The sequence below is a fragment of the Pteropus alecto genome, unplaced genomic scaffold (assembly GCF_000325575.1).
Source record: "Pteropus alecto unplaced genomic scaffold, ASM32557v1 scaffold113, whole genome shotgun sequence".
NCBI lineage: Eukaryota > Metazoa > Chordata > Mammalia > Chiroptera > Pteropodidae > Pteropus > Pteropus alecto.
The window spans coordinates 3,505,177-3,528,510 of record NW_006433949.1 but is presented as its reverse complement, the minus strand read 5'-3'; the positions used below and the strand labels follow the sequence as shown (position 1 = coordinate 3,528,510).

Below are 23,334 nucleotides of genomic sequence, written 5' to 3'. Positions count from 1 at the left end.
ACATCTCCTATGCTGTTCTGTAACCGCCTATAATTATAGCCCTCTGAGCAAGAGATGTATCCTTCCCAGAGCAGAGGATGTGTCTGCAGTATTTATTTGTGCTTGTAAATGTTCAATAAGTGAATCTCCTGACTTAAACTTAGAAGATGGAAGTGGTTTAAAGCCTACAAAGCAATTAGGCAGAGGCCCCTAACTGTGCAGCACACATATTTCAAGAAACATTTATGCCCTTAACATGTAGAGGTTTTAAGAACTATTCACATACTCCATACTTTCTTTAGTAATACCAAAGATTACAAATCAATGAAATCAAGAGTATTTACTGTTTTCTATGAAACATGACTATGTCATATTATGCAATTAACAAAATGAACTCAATCCCACAGTGCAGTCTTTTTGTGGAAATGCACTACTACAAACATCAAGTGCAGCTTAAGACGCATCAATTGAAAAATAATGAACATCTTAATGGACCTTACGAGATACATGCACTACACACTTAAAACTGTTTTCCATACATCTTGGTTAATCACAATCAATAGAGTCAGAGTCAATGATGATTATGCAGAGTTATTGTAGCTGTGGCCCTTCCCATTATTCCTCGGAGAACCAGAGATGGATAAATGCAGTCATGAGTTCACCAGTATTTATTAAGGATATTCTGGAGCTCCTTCATTAAGGATATAATAAATGTAATGCTCTCTTCTAGTCTCTTATCAATATCTTACCTCAGACTTATTTACCAGAAGAGCATGTATACCTCACAGAAGAAAATAAATTTTAAAGTATTTTTAAAAAGAGGTCCCTAACGGGTAATGATCAAATTCCTTATGGGAAGCAGCCCACTGTCATAATGAGCAGCAGCACAAAATCAATATAAAACGAGGATGAAAGGGAACCTGTCAAGAGAAAAAAAATTTTTTTTTAAAAAGGAGAAAGACAGAAAGCACGTCCTTAGTAAATATAAACATGGGCTGATATTTGTCTAACGTAACTTTTACCACCAATCTGTATTTACAAAGCATCTGTTATCAAGAGCCTCAAAGTAATCCTAGGTAATATTCATTTTTTATACATTCACATGAAACTAGCAGAGTATTGAAAACACAGTCCATGAGGTGTTTTCAGCTCCTAAATAGAAAATATTTTAAAATTCAGGGCAAATATACACTATTTCAGATGGAAGCCATATTTTGGCATGGTATCTGGTCAATTCGAAGGCACATTTTTAATTACTGAGAAAAGTGGAGAACAAAATGGCTAAAAGCAAGGTATTTCCAGTTACCTTAGATCAGGGGTCCCTAAGCCCTGGGACCATGTCCCAGTACCGGCCTATGGGCTGTTAGGAACCGGGCCGCAGAGCAAGAGGTGAGCGGCTGCGGGTGAGCAAAGCTTCATCCATATTTGCGGCCGCTCCCCAGTGCTAGCATCACCACCTCAGCTCCACCTCAGATCATCAGGCATTAGATTCTCATTGGAGCACCGGTCCCTGGTGCCAAAAAGGTTGGGGACCGCTGCCTTAGATGCACGCCTATGTCTGAACTGCTGTCTTCTAACAGTTTTTAATTATGAACAACGATGACATTCCACTGGAAGTGCCACCAGGCAAAATGAACTAACCTGAGAGTCAGAATTTAAATTTTACATATACAAACCAGAAGCTCAAAATTTTGCTTCACGTCTACAGAAGACTGAAAACCCTCTCGACTCTAATGTCCAGGTTGTGTGGACAGAGCAAATAAAAATGAGCCAGAACTACAGCCAGGGGTCACTTGGCTGCTGGAGAAGGTGTCACAGTTTTGTTACACGTCTACTTGAGCACACTTGCCTCAAAGGGAATGAAATCTGGAGATGAATGACAATGCAGGAGACCAAACGGGACAACTGAAAGAAGAAAGCTAATATTTTGCAATATTAAACGACACATTTTTCCCTCCAACCCCACTTGGCAGAGGAGAAACAGGGAGACAGTCACTGTTCTTTCTAGTAAAGGTAGGTACTGTCCTCTAAAGGCAGATCACATCGGCGGAAAACGGGAGAAAAACCTCGACACAAAGAGGGCGCTTGATATTTTTTTATATCAAAAGTCGGGGAAAAAGGTCCTCAAATGTCAATAGAGAAGTGTGCTTTCTTGTGCAAACTGAAACGCTTCAGACTTAGGAATCTTCAGTAACAGTGAGGAGGGAGCTTATTGCAAAACACCACCATACTCCTGGGCATCTGATAAAAGCTTTTGGTGAGCTAATAGCTTAACGGTTAGCAGAGCTGGCACCAGGCCTCCAGTGAGCCCTAGGCTTGACTTTCCTCCTGTAGGTTTTACCTGAGATGCTCTTCTTCACTAGGTGGCGGTAAAGCAAATGTACTTCTGGCAAATTATACCTAGACCTACGTCTCAGGTTTTATAATGTGACCTTTCTGAACTCATGATGTCATCTATTTTCAACACTCTTTACTTCCACAGTGCAACTGGGGATCAAGAGAACAGTCTAGGCATCACAAAACAGGACAGGGATACTTTCATACCCTTATCTCTTCTATTCTTTATCCTCAATGATAAACATATAATTTGCAAAACATTCTAAAATTCTCAGAGCTGTCGCCAAAGAAAAATAAAACAGAGACACGAACAAAAACCACACGTTCCAGTCACTTACTAGTCAACAAACTTTCTAGATAACGCCTCTTCTTCTAAATACAAGGAAAGCACAAACCAAATCTCACTACATTTCAGGAGTGCTACCAGATCACAGAGAAAACGCAGCCAGGAAATGCAACTCTGACAAAAAGAGACAGGTGGCTTATTGCATAGAAACTGGTGGCTTCGTAACACAAATTTTTCTCAAGTTAAATGGGAAATTTTTGCTGGAAAATCAAAGTAAAGGTTGTGTTTGAATGAATTAGTCTCGGTTGAAGGAACTTCCACTTATCTAACAAGCAAAAAATCCCAACTGGTTCAGGTATATCTGGGATGCTGGATATCACTGCTAAGTGGCCACATGAGAGCACTGAAAGCCAGAGGAAGGAAGGGCCTGAGCAGGAGGCGGGCAGGTCGGAGATGCATAAGGAAGCATAAGGGAGCACGGAGAGTGCAGGGTGGCGGGAGCATGAGCTTCCATTCCACCCACGCTTCCCTCAGAGTTTCCCAGGCGCCGGGCCTGGCGCGAGGCTCTGAAGGTACAAAGACGCTTAATACACAGTTTCCACATTCTAAGAGGGGTCCAGCCAATAAGATCCAACACTGCCAAGAGGCTGAAGGGAATGGGCCAAGAAAAGGCCACTGGTTTGTGACCTGTGAGACTACAGCTCAGTGGAAGGGCTAGGAGGGAAGCCAGGTTGCAGGAGGTTAAGACGTGGATAGGGAAGTTGTACTCTATGGTTATTTACGGCACTGAGAAAAAACGTGCATGCAGAAGAGCAGGCCTGAGGGGTGGTTTGGAGACTTCAAACCAAAAAGTTAAATTGGAAAGAAGTTAACAGTTATGAAGGCACTTTAAAATAATTTCTTAATCTGGAAAGTCTAAAAATTCATTTCCTTAAATCCAGTAACTCAAACTAGGAAAATAATTAGACTAGGGGAGAGCAATGGAAGAACTTTAGCTCTTTCTTCAATGCACTTATATGGAACTCAAAGTTTCTACATTAAGTATGTTTTATAATTTTTAAATAAAGATTTGTAGTACAAAGAGGAAAAATCTGCAAAACTCTATACAGAACATACTCACATAATAACAAAACACAGAAAGTGACTTTAATGTCCATTACTAGAAAAATGAATAAGAAAGTTAGGATTTAATTATATCCTAGGAGTTTCTGCAACAAATCAAAGAAAGTAATGAAAAGTATGAAATAACATGAAAAAAATCTTATCAGTCAAGTGAGGGGGGGAAATGCCAAAAATGTAATGTAGGCTATGCTTATGTTATGTAAGCATAAAAAACCGACTGAAAACCAAACCACATACACACCAAAAACTGTAACAGGGATTGTGTTAGCATGAGAGGATTTAGGTGGCTCTCTCTTCTCCACTTTCTAACGGTTTTGCAAAAACAACATGTTTTTATTGTTGCTTTTATTTTTAACAGAAAAGATACATGCCACCAAAGAAACGCCAAAATGATGCTCTAACAGACAAGCGTCAGACTGGCAAATGACGGCTGGAGACGGCGGCGCCACTGCCCAGCCCCGTGTGGACACTGCAGCAGCAGAGTGGGACGGGCATGCGTGCCCAACCCAGCTCATCGGGCCTCTCCGGGCCTCAGGTATCTCACACGAAGTGAATGTTTGGAACAGAGAGCCTCTAAAAGTCCCTCCGGGTTTAAAACGGTACGATTCTAAGTTGAAAAAACGAAGAAATCAGAGAACAGGAAAGAGAACATAGGAATTTCTCTAGTTTCCCACATAATGTAGTATATAGGTAGGGGGAGGGGCAGTCTGTACTAAATTTTAATGCTTACTTCAGACAAAACCATATATAAGCACTATGGGCATTTAATGAAATATTACGTACCACCTCCAGTTTTAAAAGATGCTTGGAAAAAAAATTATGGCTGTAAAGTTAAAAATTGGTTCAAAGTAAATGAACAGTATAAAACAAAAAGGTTAGGTGAAGCTATGAGGCCACACGATCAGCTGCCCTGTAGGCTGCAGATAATCACCTCTGCAGGAGTTATGAGAAGGGCAGACGCCGGTGTGGGGGCGGTACGGGCTAAAAGGCTACATTGCTGCAGACACCTCGGGAGGAGACAGCGCTCGAGTGGGCCTTAAAGTATGGGGAGGGGGTTTCTTTTTGGGGTGATGAAAATGTTCTGATATTAGATAATAGTGGATGATTATACAACCTTGTGAATATACTAAAAATCACTGACATACAACTTAAAAGGTAAATTTTCTGGTATGTGAATTACGTTTCAACTTAAAAAAAGATGTGCTCAGAGGAAACTAAGTAGAACAGTGTGGGGAAAAAAACCAAAGGTACACCAAAGAGAATCACGAGAAAGGCAGGTTAGAAACAAATTTTAAAAGGTTCAAATGTCAGGAAAAGGTAATTGGAAATCATCATCCATGAGGCAGTAAGAGGACCAAAGTGAGAAAGACCAAAGTTTTGAAAATTACGTGAGTTTCCTCTACTAGAAAAACAAGCCTCGGGTAAAAAAAAATAAGTATCAGGTCCTTTTCACCCGATAGGTACTTGAGTCTCTCAGGTGAGTTTGGGAGTGAATGAGCATTTGAAGATTACTTGGGTCTGTGTGAAAAGAAGAATAAAGAAGAATCAAGACTGTGTCAATTGTAAGACTAATAAAAATTAGTCTAGGCCTAAGAAACATGATTCTACACCAGGAACATTAACAAAGAGGATTAAAAAGATGGAAAAAAGCAAGAGATTTCCCAAGAGTCTTTGTTCTCTGTCAGTTATATGAAATATATGTAATAGGTTTAAATGCAGAAATGTTACGTAGTTTATAGCTCTAGCTATACAAAACTTAATTCCACTTCTGTAAGAGAGAGAGAGAACAAAAGGGAAGAAAAAGAAATGCAAGCTAAGCAGAAGAGAAAGAAATGATGAGGTGGCCACTGTCTCTTTAAGAAGCTCCTTGGAGATACATAACTGTAGAAAGCCTGGTGAATACAACATTGATTGGGAATGAGGTAACCACAAACACCGCTGTCTCAAATGAAAAGGGATTCAAGATCTGACCCAGAAAACAAGCATCGTAACCACCAGATAAAATTTTAATGATAAACACAAGATGCTCTACATACAAGCAAGATATGAAGTATCTGATGCTAACCCATAAACGTAAGGTTCTCTTAGAAAGAAGAGCCGTGAGGAGCCTCTCTGACCCACAGATCAAGTTTCATCTTATCGATCCACAAAACTCTGCCATCGCTTTGCTCTGTGCTGGCATAATCTGTAATGTTGTGCAGACCTCACGGGAACGCGGCGGCAGGAAAAGAAGGGCTGGCATCTGGACTCCTGGCCAGCCTGTCTTTTGTGAAGTCTATGTCCAGATAAGAAATTTGTAACTGGCTTTTGAGATTAAAGTCTCCTTTATTTCTACTTTTATGATTCTCTCAGTCCACTCTCAACAGTCTGTGCTCGAAGGTCTCCCGACACACTAGGAGACCCCTTTCGGCTAGAATGATGTAAGTCTCTCTCATAGTTATCACAAGATCTCAGAAGTAGTGGGAGGAAAGGACCTTACTTACCATGAGCCTTCAGGCCCACACCTGCACAGTGAGAGGTGGAGCCTAAAGCTGCACTGATGACTGGAGAGACAGGACTCCTGATTGCTGGTCCATTAGCCTTTCTGAAACAGTTCCACTACACCCTCAAGAAGGGCATTACGCTCTAAGTTGTGGCTGGCAAAATAAATCTAAAGAAAAGTGTTCCTCCTGGGCATATCTTGTTAAAAGTAAAAATGCTTTCCACATAAGGCACTGCATACCACGAAATATCAAAATAATCTGACTGTTTGGAATTTCACTTCAAATGGTGCTCTTTAAGGAATGCTTCTTAAGAAAAGATTTTTCTTTAAAGAAAAAAACTAGCCTACTACTAAGTTGTTAAATCCAAGGTTTGTTTTGTTTTCCTCCAGGTAGGACCCTCTCTTGGGTGGCTCACTCCAAAGTCAATCCAGACTCAGAAGTGTAAGTGTCCTGGTCTCTCCAGCATTAAGCATACAATTTGAGACTCTAGTTCAAGACATCTTCATCCAAAAAGAAAATTTATATTATATATTATACATAAACACATCTCTGTAGTAAAATATAAAGAATTCATGAAAGTGGTTTTGGGAACAGAAGCCAAAGGAAATCTACAGAAGCTAAAATTAAATTTCTTGGCCATGGAGACAAATAAAAACCCTATTTCAGGGCAAGGTAAATAGCAAATATGTACTACGTGGTGGGAAAGGAAGACTGTGTGTGGCCACAGCCCTTCCTCATAATAAAAGCTTCAGAACAAGAGGACAAGAACAGGACCTCTTTGTGCCAACACTTATTATTCTTGCTTGACTTTTTATGTCTTCATAAAATACAAACTGTGTGCCTTAATGAAAATCTAACATAACATGCCACGAGAGTGATTTAAAAGCTAGCAAAGACATATTGAGAAAAATGGATTACAGATCTGCTCGGCAACATTCGCTTCTCAACACTACAGAGCTCTCAAATACTGGAGAACGGAATCTTCTCAAACATGGGCCATGTATACCTATGTATATACGGGAAAGTATGGACTCTCAAGGGAAGATAAGGTTGTTGGGACTCGGAGGGTGGTGCATGAAAAATGAAAGACCTCATGATGAAGAGTATTAAGTGAAAAACTGTTTTTGCTTACCCAGCAATGACGACGCCATCATGAGAATGCACATCACATAAAACTGCATCGGGAATATGTTCCAGCTCACTCACGGCACCCTTGCGATTCTGTGTAAGGAAAAAGAGGATGCAGATGATACTATTCTTGGGCTAGATGGAAGGCAAAGCATTTCACTTTACCTACATTCCACAGTGATTTTTAACGGCATGCACTGTGTTCAACGTTATCTGGACATTCAAAAGGACAAAGACAACTAATGTGTTAAGTTATTAGCATTTACGAGTTACACACACATGAAGAACACTGAACTAGAGGGCACAGGTGTGTGAGGCATACTGTCCCTGTCCCCAAGGGAATTACAGGATGCAAAAGAAATATGTGAGCACATATAACTATAATCCGCAGAAGGTTGGTCATGGCAAGTATCTGACAAAATTGTACAAAGTATATTGAAAAGTTCAATTTGGAGGAGAGAGTATTTAATAACATTTTACCTGTTAACAACCCTTATAAACAACCCTCAGAATAAAATGAAAAAGTACACACAAAGAAAAAAATCAGGATAGAGAAAAGGAAGAAGACATTATTTCTGACTGAGAGGTCAGAGGTTCATGGAAACAGTATTTAAAGGAAACTATAAAATGCATAATTGGCTGTTTCTGAGGGAACCAGGTGACAGAGAAAGGTGAGAGGGAAATGTTTCTTTCACTATGTACCCTTTTTTTGACTTCTGAATTATTTGTACCATGACTATGATTATAGATTCAAAATATATACACAAAATATTTATTTTTAAAATAAAAATAAAGAGAATCTGGAGGAACAAAAAGTATTTACATGTGGGATTTTGGGAAGAGTGAGATAGCTAAGCCAAAAGTAAGCATGAATAAAAGTATTCAAGAATACCGAGTAATCCATCATTTCAACTTTGCTGGACTGGACCGAGGATTAGAAACAGTGTGTATAAGTGCCAAGTACAGTTGTTAGCACATAGCAAGTGTTCAATAAATGGTAGCTACTATTATTTTTATTATCAGGAGACAGATGATGACATCCATTCCATTAAAACTGACGTTTATTAAGCAGCTCTATTCTAGGCACTGTGCATGATCATCTGCATGATGATTTCACTTAATTTGAAGTCTAAGTCCAAGGCTGAGGGTCAAAACTGAACACATCCAAGTGGAACTGTCCTGCTAGTGGAGATATGCGGATGGAAGGGAAGGACTTGGGAGTCACATGTGTGAGGACTACAGACCAAATCACAAGAATAGCAAAGCTCTTTTGAGGGACAAGGTATTGAAAGAAAAGGAGAGGGCCTGAGGGAAAACCTGTGTGCCTGTGGCATTTACTAATTTCTGTCCTGTGCCCCAACCCCATGGGCTCCAATCTCACATTGGTATTCTGCTCTTAGAGAAATACTAGAAGACCAGAGAGAAAAACTTTATGCAAACACCAGGAAAAGAAATACTACAGCCACCACAACCAGCTTATCAAGTAGTTTCCACACAGCCTTTGAATTTCAGGTCCAAGTAAGTTCATGCATTTACAGGTCAACCCCATTCTCAGGGTCTCCAGACACTGACCTAGGAGACACCAAACCAAATCATCCACCCAACCCACACTGAGGTCTACCTCGAATGGCACCAAACCACGGTATCTGTGTGCAAAGCCTGTGAGCTTCTACAGCCAAGACTAACTGAGCACCAGACGTGGGTCATGCTCTGCAGAAGGAGCATTAGACATGTCACTGGACAGTCATGCTCCCCACAATCCTATGAGCAGGGCTACTCTGAGCCCCACCTTAGAGACGAGGCAACAAAGGTAAAGCAGCTCGCTGTAACCCCACCTTTCACATTTTGATAGGGCTTTCTTTCATTCTAGAATCAAACAAGAATCCCATCACTGCAGTTAATGCAATGTCTGTCATTTAATATTTCATTTATGTAGTCCTCACTGGTCACAGTGTCAGGAAATGGGCCCGAGACATTCCAAAGAGAAGCCTCCCTCACATTCGGCCTGCAGTTTGATCCGTGTCACTCAACTGACAACCATTTATTGAGCATTTATCAAATGTATGGCTTTGTGCTTGTCAGAGAAAAACAATAAACAGACATTCAGTCAAACTGCATGTAACGTGTAAGTGCCAGATGCTGGGAGGTGGATCTTTAAACCACTTCCAGCCCAGATGAGGTACCTACATCCCTCCCCCGCTTTCTCTAACAGCAAAGAGGAAACAAAGAAAGGGGCTGCTGCTTCCTCTCAGGGTCTGACATCTCTGAATTCGAGCCAGGGCACATCGAATACCTCCAGCTCTCCCTGCTCACAAATCTCAAAAGTATCCCTTCCTCCCAGACAGAAAGGCCCTCGTGAACACCCAGCTCTCACGCTTTCCTTAAAGCACAGCCCCTCCGACCAGGGTTAGGCCCTCTGCACCTATCTAAGCAGCTCTGTCAACCCCTTGGTGTCCCTCACACAGACCCACTCAAGCATGCAAGCAAGAGGGCCACAGGGGCCATCCACATGACTTTATTACCTGGTGAGGATGCAAGCTGGGGGCCAGTGGGGTTCTGACTTAGTGGTGGTATCTTAAGGGCCTAAGAAAGGACAGTTATGCTAATTCTCCTTAGAAAGGTGGTTCTCGACCAGGAGCGATTTTCCCCCCCAGGGGACATTTGAAGATGTCTGAAGACCTTTTTAGTTGTCACAGTGCGGGGGTGGAGGGGGAGTGGTGGCGGGAGGAAGTATGTACTGGGTAGAGGCTAGGCATGCTGCTCAACATCCTGCAGCAACGCACAGCCCTCATCAAAAAGAATTATCTGGCCCCAAATGTCACTGGTGCTGGGGTTGAGAAGCCCTGAATTAGAAAACCACTGCTGTTATTAACTAGAAACTGTATGAGGTTGCCCAGATCAAGAATATCGGTCACTAGTCAGGTTATGAGGTGACTGGGGATAGACATGCACATAGACAATATGTCACCATCAGTGATGAGCAAAAGCTTGTTAATCGCAAAGTCTATTAGGATTGACTTTTACAGGGAAGGAAAGAGCATGGTTCTGCATCCTCCATACAGCTGACTACCTAGCTACCCAGGTGGAAGAAACACGGCCACCGCAATGCTGTCTTGTCGTGCCTTGAGCAGCTTTATGTAACACTGTGCTTGACAGTTATTTCCTACAGAAACACTTCACTGTGTAAATTCTTAGCTGTGATCTAATATTTCTGTAGAGATTTTGAAGTGATAAATGTGATGGAAGCATGCCAATAGGTTATGTGAGGGAAGAGAAGACAGTATTTAGAGATGTTTAATAATCTCCCTCTTACATTTACTGGAAAGAGCAGCTCATCTTTTGTATTCAGGCGGTGCTTTTGCTTTCTTGGTCCATCCAGAGAGACGGTGAAAGTAAAACGGGGCTTCACTGAGCACCACACCAAAGACCCTAACCATGAGAGGGTAAGTGACGGGTATCTCACTCACCCTTCCTCTCCTGGAGAACAGGACGCTCCCAAATAGTGTGGTTGGAAATGGGGGCAGATTCTCTAATGGTGAACAAAATAGGCAACGAGTCGCCAACACCTGAAGGTACGTATGCTCACCACACTCCTCTCTCTGCTTTGACAGTTAACCTCAGGCTGTAATTGGAAGGACTCGGTGTTTAATCCCAGGCTTGGATTCCCGTGCCCTTGTAGGCTATTCTTCTACAGGTAATGAGATTGGCCACTGCCTACCTTCCAGTTGGTTCTTAACATGTGTTCTCTGGCTCGGCACTCTTGGAAGATGAGCTTCCAGCAAGAATAATCAGAGATGCTGCTCTCGGGAAGGTGCCCTTCCTGCTGGCACAGCCTGTACCACAGCACTTCATCTTCTGCAATCACCTTCCACGTCTTGCTCACCTAAAACAGCAGAAGTGACACAAATGTCAAATTCTGCAATTAGAGAAGCTCCTTGTCATCCAAAAATCAATCAACACCTTTATTATTGCCCTGGGTTTATGGCAGTATAAAATGTCTCATTAACAAAACACTCCAAGGTGGAAAAAAAACCAAGCAAATGTTTCCAGTTTTATCTTTCAAGATTTCAAAATTGTTGTATTACCATCTAATATCACATTTTAGACTACTTGGTTAAATTATCATATAACATACAAGAGAAAAATACATAAATACATAGGGCTAAAAAACACACTGTAACATGTTAATAGAGAATCGTACATGGCTTTTCAGAACAGAATCACTTTCCTTTTTCCAACAGGCACTTGTATTTCCATCTTACAGAGGTGGAGACCGATGGCCTCTGAAATAAAAAGCTATAATAAAATACTCATAACTGCTTGTACGAGAAATTCAAATTTATATTATGTGTGAAAACTTAAAAGATTTTAAATGTATAGATTTTAAAAATATTTACCAGAAAACTCAAGCTGTTAACCAAGACTGTAAGATCTGATATAGAAAAATTAATGTTATGTCTGGACTGAGTTTAAAATCCCAAAAGTATCCGGAGGAAATGGACGTTCTAGCTATTAGTGCTTTGTTTTCTAATCCTAACTTAGGGACACAATGGATTAACTTCATCAAGGCACAATGTACAAAGCTGGGCGTTTGTCAAATATAATTAAGGGACAACTGTTGAACACTGTAGCTGCCTAACTGTACATTACCAATTAGGGCTAAAAAGAGAATGACCGAAAGGTTTAAAAGGAAAACCTGGGGAATGGGATGTCCATAGGGGACTGTGAAAGTCTCTAATATATTTCTGGGACTCAATAATGCCACTGCATGTGTAGGACTGTGTGTGTGCCCGGATCTCTCAACTCTGGCAAACCTAGAGGCTCTACACAAGTAGGAAGTAAAGGCTAAAGCAGAATTGTAAACTACTGGTACGCTGAAGGCATGCCTCACATAACAGAGTGTACCTCGGCAAAGACCGGGGGACTTATTGGTTACGTGGAGTTAAGGAAATCTCTGTCCAATCACTTGCTAACCACTAAGCTAACCGAGCAGAGACTTCAGTGGTTGTACATGACAAAGAATACAAACCAGCGAATTAGTCCAGAAAAGTCACATACAGCAGCAGTAACAAAAGTAACAGCAAACAAACCCTCCAGAGGAGGGAAAATCTGATTTCCTGAGTTGTCACGTTATTTTAAAAGGCCAGTTTTTAACAAAAAATTATGAGCCACACAAAGAAACAGGAAGCTATGACCCACATACAGAAAGAAGAAGCAGTCAATGAAAACTGTCCCTGAGGAAGCCCAGACGTTAGAATTACTAAACAAAGACTTCAAATCAGCCATTACAAATATGTTCAAAATACTAAAGGAAAGCATGTCTGACAAATAAAAGGCAGTATGAGCACAGTGTCTCACCAAGTAGAGAATACAGATAAAGAGATATAAATCAGTTTCTCAAAAGCCAAGTAGAAATTTTAGAGATGAAAAGTACAATACTGAAACAAAAACTTCACTGGAAGGGCTCAACAACAGCTATGAGCTTTTAGAAGAATCAGCGAGCTTACAGTCAATTAGGATTATTCAGTCTGAGAAAGAAAAACGTGAAGGAAAAAATAAAAAGTACATAAACGAACCAAAAAAGGAACAAAATGAACTGAGCCTCAGAGACCCATGGGGCACCATCCACGTGGACATAGGCATTATGAGAATTTCCAGAACAGAAGGAGAGAAACAAAGGGATAGAAAGAATATCTAAAGAAATAATAGTCAAAAGCTTCCCTAATTTGATGAAAAACATTAATCTGCACATCAAAGAAGGTCAACGAACTTCATGAAGAATAAACTCAAAGAGAACCACACCTAGACACATCATAGTTAAGACTGCTGAAAGCCAGAGACAGAGAGAATCTTGAAAGCATCAAGTGAAAAAGACCTGTTCTCATCAGAATTCATCAGAAGGGATTCTGTTCTCATCAGAAATCATGGAGGACAGAAAACACTGAGATGGTAGGTTCAAACTGCCAAAAGAAGAGAATGTCAACCAATAACTGTATATCCCACAAAACCATCCCCCAAAAATCGAGAAATTAAGATATTCCTAGATAAACAGAAAAATAATTCATCAGCAGTAGACTTACCCTGCAAGAGAATCCTTTCGGCCAAAAGAAAAGGACACTAGACAGTAACTCAATCTACATGAAGAAATAAAGTACACCAGCAAATGTCACTCCACAGATGAATGTAAAAGATGGTATAAACATATTTTTGCTTGCAATTCTTTTCTTCTGATTAAAAAGACAACCGCCTAAAGCATAGGCACGTGTTGATGGGCATATAATATATAAAGATATAATCTGTATGACATAAAAGTACAAAGACAAAAGAGAAAACAAAGTTATATTGGAACAGTTTTGGTATACTATTGAAATTAAGTTGGTGTTAATCCAATCTAGATTGTTTTAAAATGTTAATTGTAATCCCCAGGGCAATCTTTAAGAAAATAACTTCAAAAATAAAAGAAACAACAAGGGAATTAAAATGGTATGCTAGAAAAATTTTTATTTGACACAAAAGAAGGCAGTAATACAGGAAAAGAGGAACAAAAAGACATAAGACATTCAGAAAACATAGCAAATGGCAGACTAAATGCTCCTTTACAATTACATTAAGTATAAATGGACTAAGTATTCCAATCAAAAGACAAATTGGCAGAATAAACAAACATAACCTAACTATATGCCATCTACAAGAGACATACTTCAGATTCAAACTCAAAGACAAAAGTAGGTTGAAAGTAAAAGAAGGAAAACAGATGTATCATGCAAACGATACTGAAAAGAGAGCTGGAATTTGTATACTAATATCACATAAAATGAACGTTTTTTTGCTTTCTTCTTTTTTTTTTAACGCCTACAGCACCTGGTCTTCCTAGGTGGTCTCCCATCCAAGTACTAACCAGGCCCAACCCTGCTTAGCTTCCGAGATCAGACGAGATCGGGCATGTTCAGGGTGGCATGGCTGTAGCAATAAAATGAACTTTAAGACAAAAAATTGTCACGACAAAAGATATTTTTAGAACGAGGGTCAATCCCCCAGGAAGATATAACAATTATCAATACACACACTTAATAACAGAGCCTCAAAATACATGAATCAAAAACCGATAAAAGTGAAAGAAGAAATGGACAGACAGTTCAACAATACTTGTGGAGACTTCAACAAAACACCACTTTCAATAATGGATAGAGTAACTAAGCAGAATATCAACAAGGAAATGAAAGCATTGAACAATACTATAAACCAACTAGGCATAACAGACATCCGCAGAACACTCTGCCCTAAAACAGACTGCCAATTCTTAAGTACAATAGAAGATTCTCTGGGATAGACCATATGCTAGGCCATAACACAAATCTCAATAAATTTAAAAGGACCAAAATCATATAAAGTGTGTTCTCTGACCAAAATAGAATGAAATCAGAAATTAATAACCGAAGTAAATTTGAGAAATTCATAAATGTGTGAAAATTAAACATCATATCCCTAAATAACTAACAGGTCAAATAAGAAATTGCCAGAGAAACTAGAAAATACTTTGAGATAAGTGAAAATGGAAATGGAACATACAAAACTTATGAGACACAGTGAAGGCAGTGCTTCAAGGGAACTTTATAGTTGTCAACTCCCACATTGAAAAAAATCTCAGATCAATAACCTGGCCTTCAACCTTAAAAGAAAAAAAACTATCAAAAACTAAATCCAAAGCAAGCAGAATGGAGAAAATAATAAAGATTACAACAGAAATAGATGAAATAGAGAAAATCAAGGAAATAAAATTGGTTCTTTGAAAATACAAACCTGACAAACCTTTAATCAAATTGACCAAAAAAATTAAAAAAGGAGCAAGAGAGAAGACTCACATTACTAAAATCAAGAATGAAAGAGGTGCCATCACTATTTACCACTTAAATTTAAATTATTACAAAATTAAAATTATAAATTTAAAAGGACTAAAATAATATAAAGTGTGTTCTCTGACCAAAATAGATTGAAATAAGAAATCAATAGAACTAAATTTAAAAAATTAAAAATCATTAAAATTATTAAAACAATTGTATGTCAACAAATTAGATAAGCTAGATGAAACAGATATTCTCCTAGAGAGACACAAACTACTGAAAGCAACTCAAGGAGAAACAGAAAATCCAAAATAGACTTACCACAAGAGGTTTAATTAACAATTTTAAAACTTCATATAAAGAAAACCTCAGGCCTAGATTTCACTGGTGAATTCTACCAAATGTTTAAAAAGGAAATGACACCAATCGTTTATAAACTCTTCCAAAAAACAGAAGAGGGAAAACTTCCCAACTTATTCAAGCTCAGTGTTACCCTGAAACTAAAATCAGACAAAGACATCACAGGAAAACTGCAAACCAATATCTCATGAATACACACAAATCTTCAATACTAGCAAACTGAATCCAGCAATATACGAAAAAGGATTATATGCCAAGACCAAATGCAATCTATTCCAGAATGCGAAGTTGGTTTTACATAAAAAAATCAATGTAATGTAGCATATTACTAGAATAAAGGACAAAATCACATGAAGTTTTCATAAATTTTTAAAAAAACTGTAAAAATAAAAAAAAAACAAACAGTAAGGGAGTTCTTTATATTCAAAATGAATCTACACTGTACAAAATAATCATGGCATGGCAAAGTTCCTTTACATAATAATTTCCCCAAGGAGACCTAAAGTGATAGGGATATATATAAATTTGATAACATTTTCAGAAACATGTCATTATGATTGTCTCCATCATTCAAGAAGCAGTGTGACGTAATAGAAACTCAGTTACACTTGTGGGAAAACCCCCAGATTCTAGAGCCAGACCTTTCACTAACTAGCTGTGTTACTATGAGAAAGTCACTAAGCTACTCTGGACCTCTTTCCTCCTCTGTGAAATTGGGGGCGTGCCAGGGGCGGGGGGCAGCTGATCCTAAAACATCCCTTACAACACTGAATTCTATGACCTTGGGGCCTTCGTTTCCTCATCTTTAAAATGTGAATAATCATACCCCACCACAAACAGAACTGTTGTGTATCTAAATCAAAGAGCTCACAGAAAACTACAAATTAATTCTTTCCATATATGCCACGTATTACTACAGATCGCCACTGATAGCACTGCAGGATACATAAATACCTTATTATGAAATTATGCTGCTCCAAATACTACTTTAAATAAGTAAGCCATTAGCTTTCATTAACTCTACAATGGGTTTCTACATGCTCCATGGCAGCAGAAAGAAGCTAAAACTTACGAAGTAAAAATTAATCGGAATCCAAGAACTCAGATTGTTTCAGTCTCAAATTTTCTGATTTTCCATTGCAAGCAAATTATATTTAAAACAATCATTATTAAAATACCTCATTCAACCAAAAGTATGTCCAACCAATATAGACCAACACAACACTGATGGTACGTTAAAGTTCTGGCTTCCTCAATTTCATTTTTGCTGTATATGAGGGCATGTAAGCTCTAGGTGTGACAGTCACATCACCTAAGTCATGTTCTCTGTAGGCATGGACATTTTGCTTAGAATTCACAGCATCAGAATTTAGACCAGGTTGCATAAAGAAGTGGAAGGCTTCTGTCACTTTTCTTAACCAAAGTGTCACACTGTAATGCTGAAGGTGTCGCACTGGCTCAAGTCTTCAATGGTTTAGACACTGAAAAAGAGGAGTCTTGGAGATAACCAAGGGCCTTGTCCCCATCGCCACAAGGCTCCTCACAGAATCCCCAGCAGTGGAAGGCTTCTGGGGAAGAGCTGACCTCCCGAATCAGTCTGACTGACTGCAAGGCACTCTATAAAAAGTACTTCCTTCCATTGGTTAGAAAATGGATTCTACCTAGAGCCCTGATTTTCGCCCTTTGGGGGAAAAATCTGTTCCCTTTTCCACCTAACAGCTCTTCAAAGGGCTGAAGACAGTCATCACATTTCCCCTTAGTCATTTCTTCATTAGTCTAAATAATTCCCATTTCCTTCAGCCAACTGTGATAGGACTTGTTTCCATACCCAGTATCTCTGAATGTACCCTCATATTTCTGAATCTACAGTGTCCCTCTTTAAATGTGGTACTGAATACCTCAAATATGGACTGTCAAGTGCCATGAACAGAAGGATTTTATAAGACGCTAATTTACTCTTCACTTGCAGATAATAAAATCATCATGGCTACTGATAATGGTCCACCAAAGCTTCTGGAATCTGTTTATTTTATTAAATATTTAAGGCAAATAAAAAGGTATGAAGAATATTACTAACACCCATGGACTCACAACCCCGCTTAATAAAATACCACTAACAAGCTCAAGACTCCGATGCATCTGTGTCCCCATTCTCTTCTCCTGAATGGTAATCGCAATGTGGTGTTTATCATTCCGAGTCTTTTTAAACACAAATTGCAATTAAAAAAAAAAAAAGTCCCGATTCCTTATTTCTACAGTATTATTTTTAAAACTAAATTCTTAATAAACTTTCTATATATTTTAAATCCCAGTTCATTGCATACAACCCCCTACCCAGCATTTCATATCATCTTTGCAGCACAATTCTATCATCCTTTGCATTAGCTACTTCTCCCATACATATGTCATCTGCAAAATATGGTCTGTGGGCCTTCACGTCTTAATTATTAAAAAAAAAGTTAACTAGGACGGGGCTGAGGACAGAGCCTGTGGCAAACCGCTAGAGCACCCCCCGCACATACACACGCTGACATGGATCCATTAAGCAACCCACCTGGGCATGGCCACAGCATCAGTCACAAATCCACTTAACCACACTGTCAGCCCACACTTCTCCATCTTCGCCATAACGGCGTCAGGGAAACAGACTCTTATCTGATCACAAGTGATCAGGCAATAAAGAAAGGGATAATGACATCGTAGTCCTAGTTTTGACTAGACAGAACACCATGGTTTTATTTTTGGCGTAAGTGGTCCACAGCTGAGCCTGTCCATGACACTGGGTGGTGTCTGTTCATCCGTCTGTGCAAGAGTGAGTCTCAGCACTAGGCAATTGTGACAGACCAGACTCTTATCTGATCACAAGTGATCAGGCAATAAAGAAAGGGATAATGACATCGTAGTCCTAGTTTTGACTAGACAGAACACCATGGTTTTATTTTTGGCGTAAGTGGTCCACAGCTGAGCCTGTCCATGACACTGGGTGGTGTCTGTTCATCCGTCTGTGCAAGAGTGAGTCTCAGCACTAGGCAATTGTGAAGCACAGATAGAGACAGACCAACATCAGCTATGATAGAGCCAGGTCACAACTCAAATAGCTCCAGAGCAGAGGACTTGTCCAACAGACCCCTAGAATTCAGTGTTAAACCAAGTATAAGATAAGGGCCAACATCCAGAGACTCTCATAGGTTCTCAAAGGCAGACAGTGCTAATAAACACTTAAGAGCAGTTTACTCTGATCCTTGGAAGACATAAGCCTTCCCGTAAAAATTATAAAATGTAATTATTGGATGAAAGACTCAGCATAGCTAAGAGATCATGTAAATGTAAGTCATAATTACATTACACAGATCAGCACCTCCCAAAGCACGGCCAACAGAACAACAGCTCCTCAGGGTGTTAAGAAGTTACTTTAAAAAAGGGTTTCACGGTCAAACGAGTTTAGGGAACACTGGTTTAATCAAAACTAAAAAGGATTCTTCACTGCAGAACTTCTCAGAGCTTTTAATAGACTTACGTATCTCTAAGAGGAGGATGTAAGAAGCTGCATTCTCCAAACTTACTTGGTTCCTGAACACTTCTTATAAGGCATACCTCAAAAGCCTAGTGCTCTGCAGAAGACACTTTATAAAACACTAAAATGGGTTACTGGTCAATCAATTAAGACATGTAGTGGGTGTTAACTACATGCTGAGCACTGAGGCCAGCAATTCTTATCTACATGCCCCTTTGACCTGCCGAACTGCTGCCTTTACATTGGGTGATATCCCATGGACCATGGGGAAGTGTTTTGGTCTCTGACCTTACAGTTAGGCAGGCTGGATCATGAGACTGGCCTCAGGGGGCAATCTTTATAATTCTGATATCCAAAAAATTAGTTACAAGGCTAATTCAGATGGAGTCACTGAATCATTAGCATTTTCGGAGAATCCAAATCAGTTCTCAGTGATTACCAACTAGAATATCGCAATTAAATTAAATATGTTGAATAAATTTTTATGAGAACTAAAGCATACAAGTTTCAGCAACTTTAAAATGGAGAAACTTTTCAGAGATTTTCAAGAAGTCTCAAATATATCAGAACTTAAACTTTGGAAGCTGAAAACAGATTTTTATTATCAGCTTCAAAGAAAATGCCAAGTCGTTTTAAATAACAATCTGAAATTTGGACAAGAGGGTATGGGATGAAAAACTGAGAACAAAAAGGTGATGTTTTGGTGCACCATCCCCACCAGTAGATCACAGGGCTTATTCTGTAGAAAATGATATTCAGGATAAGGTTTAAATCCTGGATAACAAACAATAAATCTCTTTGAGGGATTTATAAAAGCTAGAGGTGAGAATTACTTCCAAAAAGGGATCAGGATTTTACCTACAATTAGGTATTAAACACAGAAATGTGCCAACAATTTCCTTAGCAAACTATAAAAGGAGGGTGCCTTTTTTTTTCTCTCTCTCTTTTAAAGGAGAACAAAAATGACGAGCTTTAAGAATGAATTCCTTTTAATCCCAGAGGGAAAAAAAATCAACAACAAAAAGACCTAGTTAGACTTTCACAAGTAAATTTTAAAGAGTAGCACTCAAATGAAATCTATTGTTTGGATTTCTTAAGTTATATTAAATCTAGCAAGTTTACAAGCCTAAATTTTCCAAAGGCCTAATGGTCTTTTTTTAATGCATCAGGACTGGAATGGCTCTGCCCAGTAAAAGCCCCACTGAGTGAGCCTCAGCTGCAAGAATTTACTAATAAAAGTGTCTCCAGCATTTTGCTTTATAGCACCACTGTGAACTGCAGCATTACCAAAAAAAAAAAAAAAGAAAAAAAAGAAAAAAACACTCTTGGCTCAAAAATTAGCTTTACTAACTCTGCCTGGATTAGGGTTACCAGTGAGGCCCACAGCAGGGGAGAAGTGTCACCGTTCCCATTGCACGTTCAAATATCACGTCTACTTTGGAGGACGCACCGTATGTAGACAGCTGTATATAAATAAACTCTTTTTCTCAATTTTCTTTCTTCCCATTTGCTCTTACACCCACTCACTTTGCCTTGACCATGCCACTGATTCTGGTCAAGGTCACCAGCAACCTCCCAGTTTCTAAATCCGATGTCATTTCTCAGTCATTTCACCTGACTCGTAGAAGCGCTTAACATGGGTCACTTTGTCCTCCTTGAAAACTTTTATCCCTTGCTTCCAGGGGACTATGCACTTTGAGTTTTGATCCTATCTCAAAAGCACTGCCTTCTCAGCCTCCGCATCTCCTCGGCGTCTCATCGCTGTGGTGCATGTGGGCACAACCCCCGAATCCCTTCCTCTATCTACACTCGCTTCCCTGGTGACTTCATCCAGTTTCCTGGCTTTAAACACCATCAATGCGCCGACAGCTTCCAAGTTTAGATCTTCAGCCCAGAGCTGAACCTAGAACTCATCTCCAGCCTCGCATTCAACTACTGACCTTCCCCCCACCTTGTGCATGCACTGTTTTCTCCTTGTCAGTCAGGCCGCCTTGTCCATTCGGGGGCTCAGGCCAAACACCCTGGAGTGCCTGTGGACTCTTCCTCCTCTCCTTATACCTAGGCCGTCAGCAGTCCTGGCTCCGTCCACTCCTGCTGGTACAGTCCTGCTCAAACCAGCACGTTCCCTCTTCTGGGTTACTGCGGAAGCCTTCTCATTATTCTCCCTGCTGCCCTCCTTGTCCCACTACAGCTTATTTTCCACACGGCGGCCAAAACGATCCCTTTCAAAATGTAAGTCAGACTGTGTCACTCCTCTGCTCAAAACACTTCAAAGACTTCCCATCTCATTTAGAATAAAAGTTCAAGTTCTGTTAATGGATTAAGTGCCTTTCACATTCTGACCATTTCTCTCTCTCATATCCCCATCTGCTCACTACGCCCCCATATTAGTTTCCAACTGATGCTCTAACAAAGTACCACTAACTTATTGGTTAAAACAACACAAACTCATTCTGGAGGCCAGAAGTCTAAAGTCAAGGTACTGGTAGTGGGGCCGCATTCTTTCTGGAAGCTTCAGAGAAAAATCAGTTTCCTTAGCTTTTCCAGCTTCCAGAGGCCACCCACGTTCCTTAGCTTATGGCCACTTCCCTCTTGCCACACAAGTTTGCCATTCACATAGCTCCCCACCTTTTCTTCTAGAGTTCTTCGCTTTTTCCTAACCCCTGTTGAAAGGAGGCTGCCACTGTAACCCGGTAAATTAAAAGGAAACCACAGGGTCTCAGGCCGGCATATACCTCCTTGAGAGAGAAGTGTGGTGGCAAAGGTGAAAGGTGAGACCTCAGGGAACCCTGCCAGCAACTACAAGTCTGCAGAATCATTTCTGCTATGAAAAGCAATTAACTGCGCTTGACTATGGATTCCAACCCTTAAAGACTTAAGATCTTTAACTATAAAACATCGGGTTTTAGTTTCTCCTATTCGGACATCTGGGAAGATTGTAAGATCACATTTTTCTTGAAGCTAGAAATATCATTATCTAATATACTGGTTTTAGTTCTAGAATTATTTATTTTGATAGCACCTACTTCTTTCTTACCAATTTTATCTTAAATCTTAAGTTTTTAACTTCTACATCATTCCTCTTTTTCATTGCTTTCGTTATGCATTTTTCTACCTTTTGTTTGAAAAACATGACATTGTTACCTATGTGGCTAAACTTCTACAATTATATATTAGGAAATACATACAACTAAAGTATGTTAAAAATTAAAATTAAAAAGACAAAATCAGAGATAGAGAACAGATTAACGGTTCCCAGGGGTTAGAAACGGGGGAAGAGGTGACCGTGGCTATAAAAAGATAGCAGGAGAGAGCCTTGTGATGAATGTTCTGCGTCTTCGCTGTGGTCACACAAGTCCACACCTGTGATAAAACTGCATGGAACTAAATACGCACACACAATGAGTGCATGTAAAACTGGTGAGATGTGAATCAGCTCTGTGGACTGCACCAATGTCAATTTCCTGGTTTAGATATTGTTCTAGTTATGCAAGTTATTATCAATGGAGGAAACTGAAGGAAGGGTACACAGGACCTCTCTGTACTCATTTTTGCAACTTCCTGTGAATTTATGTTTAAGTTTTTTAAAATAAATGTTGGTAAATACCTAAAAATCTTTACTTCTCAGAATTATTCCTGTCTGTAATATAATAGCACACTTACCCTTCTCATAAAAACCAATTTTATAAATTTGAAATTGACAATTTTGTAATTGTTATTCATTTAAAAATATTATCCTTTAAAGTGCCAAGAATCCTGTGGGCACACACAATAAAATGAACATAAAATTATAAATGGCAAGATGATGAAGCTTGAACGAACTGCCCAATGAATAACTCTGCTTACTAAAAGCCACACTGTTTTGGAGATATTTCGGCATGACACACTTCCACAGAGACACTAAATCCCTCGAGGACCAACTCGACAGCATGGAGCTTGAGAGGTCAGCATCAAAAGTACACAGGGGTCACAAACTAACGTAGTAGGGCTTTAGACCTGAAAGCAGAAAGCCTCACAAAGAAGAAAAAGGGGAGGTGTGGAAAGGAAACAGCATCAGAGCAAAATCGGCTCTCCAGCACAGTCTGTGGCATAATTAAATCTCAAAAGTCCTCCCTGCTCAGGGTTCCTCACTGTGAATTGGTTACCAATTTGGCATAAAGATCTAATAAGCACATGGGTTTTCTCCAAGGGCACACATACAGTTCATGGTGCCAATTCCACGTAACTGGCCCAATTTCACTAAAATCCCAAGGCAGCTACATTAAAAGAACAAGAGAGATAGGA

At 39.6% G+C, this 23,334-nt stretch overlaps 1 protein-coding gene and 1 non-coding gene across 2 annotated transcripts in view; both read right to left on the bottom strand.

Annotated features, from left to right (window-relative positions):
• The window catches only part of FBXW8 (F-box and WD repeat domain containing 8), a 111,028-nt gene that overhangs the window by 72,235 nt on the left and 15,459 nt on the right, over nucleotides 1-23,334 (bottom strand). The window contains exons 4-5 of the mRNA XM_015586811.2: nucleotides 11,054-11,218; nucleotides 7,340-7,428 (exon numbers count right to left, since the gene is read on the bottom strand). Coding sequence (XP_015442297.1) covers nucleotides 7,340-7,428; nucleotides 11,054-11,218 — 254 coding nt within the window. The remainder of the gene's footprint in view (nucleotides 1-7,339; nucleotides 7,429-11,053; nucleotides 11,219-23,334) is intronic.
• LOC112477311 lies at nucleotides 14,185-14,303 on the bottom strand. The gene has a single exon (XR_003045388.1). It is a non-coding gene; the product is annotated as a 5S ribosomal RNA (ribosomal RNA).